The sequence below is a fragment of the Nicotiana attenuata genome, chromosome 6 (genome assembly GCF_001879085.1).
Source record: "Nicotiana attenuata strain UT chromosome 6, NIATTr2, whole genome shotgun sequence".
Lineage (NCBI taxonomy): Eukaryota > Viridiplantae > Streptophyta > Magnoliopsida > Solanales > Solanaceae > Nicotiana > Nicotiana attenuata.
This window is the reverse complement of record NC_031994.1, coordinates 94,924,581-94,933,785: the sequence shown is the minus strand read 5'-3', so window position 1 is coordinate 94,933,785 and position 9,205 is coordinate 94,924,581. Positions and strand designations below refer to the sequence as shown.

General features: G+C 38.6%; 1 protein-coding gene across 1 annotated transcript in view; it reads right to left on the bottom strand.

Annotated features, from left to right (window-relative positions):
• The window catches only part of LOC109227516 (WPP domain-interacting protein 2-like), a 6,875-nt gene extending 2,889 nt beyond the window's left edge, over positions 1 to 3,986 (bottom strand). Inside the window, exons 1-2 of the mRNA XM_019392712.1 lie at positions 3,753 to 3,986; positions 2,519 to 2,813 (exon numbers count right to left, since the gene is read on the bottom strand). Coding sequence (XP_019248257.1) covers positions 2,519 to 2,813; positions 3,753 to 3,764 — 307 coding nt within the window. The 5' untranslated portion in view covers positions 3,765 to 3,986. The remainder of the gene's footprint in view (positions 1 to 2,518; positions 2,814 to 3,752) is intronic.

The following is a 9,205-nucleotide window of genomic DNA, read 5'->3' as shown; positions in this document are numbered from 1 at the left end:
GGGGGGGGGGGGGGGGGGATCAATGAGTCCAGTAGTTTCGGGAGAAACGTGGCGAGGGGAAGAAGATAGCTGAAATCATCTAAGAAGCCATAGAAGGATGGTTATTGGCCTGCCACATCACGCAATGAAGGAGCATATATCCATGCTTGTCAGAGATAAATACATGCATAGACTGGGTTGGGGATAAGCCAGAAAAAATATTGGACGATGACAACCTTATTTACAATGATACTCCCTCTGTTCTATTATGTGAACCTATTTGACTAGGCACGAAGTTTAAGAAAGAAATGAAGACTTTAGAAACATGTGGTCCTAAACACGCCATAACATTTGTGTGGCTACAATTATTTTAAAACTTGTGATCTTAAAACTGTCATAGTATTTGTGTGGCTCTAAAAACCTTTCATGAAGGGTATAATGGAAAGTTTAAATTAAATGGTTTCCGAATTTAGAAAATACTCATTCTTTTTGGAACGGATTAAAAAGGAAATAGGTTCACATAAACTGAAACAGAGGAAGTTCAATTGACAAAAAATTGCGCTCCTCACTGTTTGTGCACATGCTTCAAGCTGAAGATTTGTTCCTTATTTATAACAACAATCAGACTATTGCTACAAGAGATTTATCAAATGAATCCTCTGAAACATCTTTGAGTTTTTCATTGGGAAGTGGATTAGGTTATTGATTATAGCTATGGCCTAGATTCAGCAATACAGGACATACAGTCTAATCAAAACTTGACAAAGCATAAAAACAATCACTGGACTATGGCAGTCTCCAACCGCAATTGGAAAGGCCAGTAGGCTATATATTTAAGCGGAAGGTACTTATAGCTGCAGTCACAACATGGGGACAGCTATAAGAAGCTTCTTTTTCTTTTTTCTTTACTGATAAGTGTTTGCTGGACAGCTGTGAAAAGCTTTGGAGGCCTAAAGTAAAGGCTATGGAACACACAGATAAATTGCCTTTTGGTCCATCAGGAACTGCCCAGTGTACTTTCGGTATCTCTTTTATGTTTCATAGTGGTTAAGCTGCAGTCCTGATTATATTTATTTCTGCAAGAAATCAACAGTTCCGTATTCTAAAGTAATTCACAGCATGTTGTAGGAATAGGTCTTAAGTTAAAATATAGAGATCTTTTGATTCGTGAATAAAGAGGTGAATGCCCTACTTCTAGTACGAGTTTAGCTTTAGCATTTTCTAAAAGCAGGAAACACTATCAACAAAACAAGGCAACAAGTTAGAATTAAGTTTAATGTGTTTCCTTCTAGGAGTCTGATAATTTGCTCACACTACTCAAAAGATCTAGCCTAGGTGCTAATTTTTTTAATAGTTCCCTATATGGTTGACTTGGTATTACAAAAATTTTGAGATAATCCTTTCATTTTCCCTCATGTTCTTTTTTTCCATTTAAATCGTTCTGCTGCTGGAAAACCCTGTAGTTCCAGCTCTATTCACCCACTATATGAGCCTTGTAACTCCCTATTATTCCACTACCCCATCGTGAGTAGTGATCCACTGACTTATCCCAAACTTTCACTTCCCACCCTATCCTACAGCCAATAACTAAAATAAAACAATGGCTCTTTAGAGGGCCACTTCTCTCCCCACATAGTGTCAATTCTATAACCACCAGATTATGCATTACTCTTATCCCAAATGCCGATCCTGACATCCTGTTAAACCTCTTCCTCCTAACCCCGAACTTATCATACCAACTTTAAAATGTTGAAGAATCACTTAAAGGCCAAATGAAGAGCAGGAAGTATACAAAAGTTACTATAGAAGGTGAAGATATGAAAACCAACTACAGAATACAAATGAATAGTATATCCTTGAAGAGGAAGGTAGCAACACTCAGATCTTCCAATACACACATAGTAGTTCAGTTTATCAACAGTACCTCCTGACTTATTGGCTTGCGTTTTATTGTTCCAGCAACAATGCTAATCATATATTCTTGTATAATAGCCAAACTTTTCAAACATTAAATTGAAGTTCAATTAAACTTGCAATAACAGGAGATAAAAGAGGCTGTTCCAGATGCCAAGCACACCCAACTTCCAGCCAAGATATTTTTTTTGATAAGAGGAGCACCCAACTTCCAGCCAAGATATTAGGAGCTCAAGTCATGAACGGACGCAAAATGGCAAAGGGCCACTGCTGCCTCTTGGGCAGGGGAGTATGGGAGGGTTTACCATTTTCAAAAATTTAAAAATAGCAAAGGGGAAGAAAGACAAAGAAAAAAGGGGCATAAAGAAGCTGTCAACTAAGAACTCTGATAATTTCCACCTCTCTATTCCTTTTTGAATTTCACAATAGACACTATTTTACGCGCTACGGGTTTGGAATAGATTTAACCACAAAGTTATCCAATTCATGCAATATACTGAAGATGCAAGCATAACTAATCATCTCCACGAAGAAATGCATCAGCTAAGTAGAAGTACTTTATTGGAATACTCAACAAGAACTACAGACCTATTATTGGAATACCAAACAAGAACTACAGACCTACCTCTCTCAAGTGTTTCCTTAACAGCCTGGAGGGTGGAGCTTGGATCCAGCATAGGATCGTGATCTGTGGATGAGCAGTGATTCTCGCTCTTCTCATTCTTAACCTCCTGAGATGACTCAGCAGTTAGATCTTCTTGAGACACACCTCCAACCTCCTTACCATTTCGTCTGTCAAGATCAGCCTGAAGTTCCTTATCAACAGGTCTTTCGCTATCCTGAGCTTCATCGTTCAATTCTCCATCATGATTCATTGACTTTCCACCTTCTGCACTGTTGCTCGTTGACGTATTACTACCCTGCACAAAGAGAAAATTGGAGCTTCGTGAGTCAGATTCCAAGCTCGAATGAGAGTTTTCCTTCTCGATTTTGATCTTTTCTCCTCTAGGCTTTTTATTAGTATCAGCCCGACCCTTCCCCTGATGAGTTTGTTGAGCTGGAATACTCAAGTTCTTCCTACTCAAACTACTTAGCCCATTCTTATCAGATGCATAACCTATGTACAAAGGTGCTTCGTGCCTCGCCTTACTAGCTCTAGCTGCAGTGGAAGACTTGCAACTTCGATCATCACTCTTATCCGAGACCGTCCGGCCAAGAAAAGGTGACCCCATAGCCATCCTAGGATCACCAATAAACAAACCTCGCTTCTATATTACTATCCTCATCCTCGTACACTTCCCTCCTTTTCCTTCTTTCCTTCTTCAAGCCAGACCCTTTAGTTGTCAGTGAGCATCTCTCTATAGTCTCAGTTCCTTTACATTTTGCGTCATCCAAAATGATTAGTGCTATTCACAATAGTACTAGGCCCATTATTTTTAATTCAAGCACTGAATTATGATGTTCCAGTCCATCATCACTATAAGGAATAGGGAAATGACTACCTAGAATAAAGAACAGGCAAATACAAGCCGAGTCCAAGAATAGCAGCTATATATATTGTCTAGGGCTTAGCATTTTTTTGTGGAGAAAATGGAGACGTCAGATCAAAATCGAGAACAAGTAACCATCATTCCAGCTCATGGAGAACGAATCTAGCAAAATTCTCAGTAATATCAATTAAACATGCTAGTGTTAATACCAAGAGAAAATAACACATTCATCGAAATTCAATTCATTGCAATTATAAATTTATTACTAGAAAGAAACTGAAACAGAAAATGGAGAGTCATAAGCAAGATGATTTTACGGTACTAGTTAAAAGGGAAGAAAATGAAACGAAGAAGACAGAATTGTCGTACCTTTTCGGCCATGATGTTACTGGATTTGCAGAAGGTGGTGGTGGAATTTGAAGAAGCGGGGTCAATTTGGAAATTTGTAGCTGCGAAAATGGTAGAATGAAAAGTTAATAAAGCTGACTTTTAATGGGTTAATTAGAAGATAAAAAGGATTATAATTGGGACGTGGAAGAGGAAGAGGAAGAGGCAACTGTTTAATAAGATACTTTGATCCCGAAATCCCAAGAATAAAAGTAGGGTGGTGGCACGCAAATGGGGCACACGTGACTCGTGAGAAAAGCAAAGTTTATTTTGTTTCTGATAATTTGGAAACACTCACCCACATAATGACACTACTACAGAACAGAAACTCTGAATTTACGATTTACGAGGACTCTCAGGAGAAATTCCCCTCACGTTTCAACTCTTGTTCCCAAACTTCCTTATTTTAACACCTTCATTTCATTCTTATCATTTTAATACTAAGTTATCCATTAGCACTTCATATAAGCAGGGTTTAAACTGGACTATATCTTTCTTTTCATTTTTAAAGGCAGATCATGATTCTAGAAAGAAATAAGATGTATATTGTTCTTCAAGGGAAGATGAGGGGGCGCAGGTGCGAGGTTGCGCTTGCGGTGTTCTGTTCGAAGATGCGAGTTTGAGATTTGAGATGAGAGGTCTCTTTTAAGGAGCTTGTGGCCCAGATGCGAAGGCCCGTCTGTGATATTTGGCTTAAAGTATGCGTATTTATATGCATGTCGTCTCCCATTTTACTCATATTTCGTGAAAATTATATGTGTAATGTAATGATTTATGCTAATTCGTGATATTTTTATGTGTAGGAGTCACCTGGACGCAATGTGGGATAAAAATGCATGACTTGAAGCAAAAAGAGAACAAAAGAAGAACTCACCCGGGCTAGCGCCCAGGCCAGTGCGTCGCACTGCTTGGGGCGCAGAAATAGGCGTGCAAAAATTTGGGTCCCCAGCCCAGCGCGTCGCGCTGCCTTGGACGCTGGGGGCGGGGACTTTTCCCAGTTCGCTCGGGATAAGGATTTTTGGCCCTACACGACCCTAACTCGTATAAAAAGAAGTCTAAACTTATTTTGGATGTACACCACTTTGAGAGGAAAATACAAGCACGGAACACTCGGGAGCAAGAATTCTCAGCTTTTCTTCATCATCTTAGTATTTTCCATAATTCAAACACTTGTGAAATTGTTTAACATTATCATGAGTGGCTAAGACCCATTAGCTCTGGGGTTGTGATTTGGCCATAAATATTGTTGTCCGAAGTTGACTTTTTCTTGATTATAATTCGCTATTATATTGTTGTTTCTTCAATTCTGTGTTTCATCGCTTGATTGTCTGGCCAACGGTCAAGTTCTATCAACTATCTGAATTATGCTTGGGAAAGCTACATTTAGATTAGAGAAGAATTGAAGAGGACATGATTTTAACTCTTAAGTGAGAAGGGGCACGGGGGGGGGTGGGGGGGGGGGGAATTTGTGCCTAGGATAGGAATATACATAATCACCATGCTCAATTTAATATCATGATCTTAATGCGTTCTTGAGAGATTGATTCCATAGGAATATATGTGTTAATCTATTCTGAATAGGGGAGTGGTAATTCAGGGTTGACTTTGAGTATTTGATTAAAGTTTCGACCTTTATCGTTTGGGTTCGATTCCTATATCTTGATTTGATGTTACTGATTTGTTTTTTGCTAAATTCGAGCCGTTTGGAGGTCGATTCGTGTGGTAAGGCATTTTTAGAGTATTCATTTAGTTTGTTTGAGTTAAGTATCTTGCCTAGCTTTGGTTGAGGAAAATTATCCTAATATTTTTTATTATTTGCTATATGCGGGGTGATGTATATATAAGGTGACGAGCGTATATTTAAGTGCTATGAGTATTTATGCTCGGGTAGATTCTAGATTATTCTATGCCTTGTGTTGTGTGTTCTACTTGATTCTATGTATTATTCAATTGATTAACTACGTGAGCATAATAAATCATGCTATAGCTAATATCAAGGCTATTGGTGCCTAGTTTGAACACGATGAACTAATCTTGATATTTATGTTATACTTGCCTCGAACGTAGATACACGTATGTTATGAGCACACATCCGCACTTATTTTTGTGTTATGACTTGATTGGGACGCGTGTACTCTATGATACATATGTGACCCTTTGTATGACTACTTGAACTTTGTTACTAAATTGATTTAGACGTAGTCATACTTTATTTGTTGAACCCTCATCCGCATTAATTTATTTTTCATGCCCTTGTGCACGTTGTTGATAAATTATGAGTGTATGTCTCTGATGATGATTTGGCTTTTTGCATTATTGTGATTATGGCACATGCGGGCATATTGGACAGATTCATTGGGTGTTGGCATGAGATTTTTTCCGTACGATTGTGATTGATATTATTTTGTTGTGTTGGGTGCGGAGCAATACGGGTGGATATTATTATTTTGTTAGGACAAAGCGATATGGGTGGATATTGTTATTGTATCGGGTGCAGACGATACATGTGGATATTGTTATTGTGTCAGGATGGAGTGATAAGGATTTGTATTGTTATTGTGTCAGGGGGCGGAACGATAAGGGTGAATATTATTATTGTAATGAAATGTGGAGTACGAGGGTGATATTCTAGAATATGCATGTGAATCCTTTATGTTGGTCATGCATTTCTATATGATTTTTGTGTTGCATTTAACATGCTAATCTATTCCTCTGTTATTATTTGATGTTTTGGTTGTCAAGATGGAGTTACCTATGTGTAGTTGATATCTCATATTTTTGTTGAGTTGTTGGTAGCATTTCGGATTGACGTGATAAGGAAATTGTCATCACGCATTGATATATTTGATTATTGAAAGGTTCTCTTGAACTTGTTATTTGACAATTGATACAAAATCGGATCATGTTGGGTACAAGTTTATAATTATGTATGAGTATTGAGCACACATGTTATATGGTGCATACCTCTTTATGAGCGGGGTTGGTGCGAGTTGTATTTGTTAAACATTTCAATTGGTAGAGTTGTTTATTACCCTATACCAGTTGTGAGCCTTAACTGTTGATATTCTTTATTCTATAATTGTTTTTCTGGAATATTTGCTATGTATTATACATGTTATTGACATGTACAAGTTCTGCGAAGTGATTATCTTTGACTTAAAAACCTTGTCACTACTTCTCTGTGATTAGTCACTTACCGAGTACATGAAGTCGGTTGCACTCACACTATATTTCTGCGCCTTGCGTGCAAATTCTGGAGTTGGATAGCTGTGGAAGATGAAGCCTTGCATTGGCGACGTACCAGCATTCCAGATTCCAGCTACCTTTTGTTCATGGTAGTTTAGAATTTCATTTCTGTGTATGTAAACTTCTAACAGATATTGTAATTATTTCTCTCATCAGTTTTGTGAATATAAATCATAGTGGCTCATGGCTTGTACTATCAGTCCTTGGTGTAGTTGTATTGAATTCTTTTGCAGTTTTATTTATAATACTAATGATTTCTCATTGTAATTGTAACATACACTGTCTGGCTTACCTAGATGGTTGTGTTAGGCGCCATCATGACTTGGTGAGGTTTTGGGTCATGACAAGTTGGTATCAGAGCTCTAGGTTCATAGGTTGTATGAATTATGAGTAAGTGTCTAGTAGAGTCATGCGGATCGGTATGATGACATCCATACCTCTCTTTAAGAGTCTACGTGACATCTAGGAAACTTCCCTTATTTCTTTCATTATCGTGCAACCTTGTTTTAGTTTGAATCCTAAATCTCCTAGTCCTTCCGTTTTTATTCGTGTGCAATATTGGGTACTCGGACCCAGATATGCACTGACGGCTTGTGATGTTGCAAATAGACTGCGAAGGGCTATGGATTCTTGAATATCGCCGCGATGTGTCGTCTAGTCTTGGAAGCGAATATAGTAATAGGTCTTTTTGTTGTTCATTTGTGGGGTGAAACTGATTCATGTATCTGGTTGATGAGTACAAACTTAGGAAGGTTAATTGATTGCATAGTGGTTGTGACCATGATATGGTCATAGAGAGATGGTCGTTGGACGGTAAACATGTGGGTTATCTCCTGCAAGGAGGTTGAGATTGTGTGATCCTTATAAGGGATTCTATGAAGAGTTTTTCCTTCTATCTAGTGGGGTGTATCTGCTACGACTGAGGTTCAGTTCGCCTAAGGAAGTCGGCTTGACTGTCACGAGGATCAGGGTGCACTTGGCAGATGATTTGAAGTGTTATGACTAGTGTTACATGGGTTTATGAGGTATTCAGCTAATTAACAGTACGAGATCGGGGCAGCTACGAAGGAAGGGTAATGTGGGATACAAACGATATGTTCTATGGCTTTGAGCTAAGTGGGGGAGTCTACTATCCACAATCGGATTGCATGGTCATGTCTTATATCAGTTTCAGGACTAAGGGACACTTTTGGATTAGCTATAACTTGAAAGGGATGACTTCAAGGGTGATTCGAACAAGGGATCGGTCGGATGCATGATGTACTACACCTTATGGGTATATTGAGATCTTTGGATGATCAGGTTTGATACTTGTTGTGAATGTAGTGTCCAAGGAAAAGGAATCGCTTGGTATCTTCTTTTTGGATATTCTTGTGCTGGTGGAGCCAGGTTGTTAGATGCATACTGACTGTGCATTGAAGATTAGAGCAAGGTGAACGACTTTCGAGAAAGTCACAGTGGGTTCAAGACTCATATGTGGTAATTAAGGATTTTTAGATTTATGTATGGCTAGGACTTGAAATCTGTATTGGATGGTGTCTAGACTTGCTGTACTTCTATTATTATTGACTCTAAATGGCAGTATTAAAGAGATGCAAGAAACGACTTCGGATTCGCAGAAGGTCCCTTCTGAGCAAGCATTTCAGATTGAGTTACTTTTGGGTTTGGCAGTTTGCTTGACTTGGTTAAGTTAGAGGGAAATTAGTTCTGATAATTTTATTATGTGCAAATGGGTTCCAAAGAGTTTGCGATGGTTTGGCCAGGACATGCGGGTGATGTACTCTACATTCATGGGAAGTTTGTTACGTGTTGTGATTTTGTCCTCCGGGATTGAGTTAAGTGGAAGGTTTCCGGCTGATGGGATGTCTATCCTACTTGTGACTCAGGGTTAATAATGGGATTCTCATGTTTTCATATGATAGCATGATAGATACGGTACGCCATGTGGAATTGAGAGTTGATGTTTAGTTTTAAAGGGAAGGTCATGAGTTCTAGATAGAATGGGAGATTTTAGATGTTTAAGAGAATGCTGGCACTATTTGGCATCACCTGAGAAGGGTGTGCATTTTTGTCACAACCAAAAATTTACCTAGTCGTGATGGCACCTAACCCAACCCGCTAGGTAGGCAAATAACAGTCATACAATTCTAATGAAAATAATAAGTAATCAATAAGTGAAATAGCTGAAT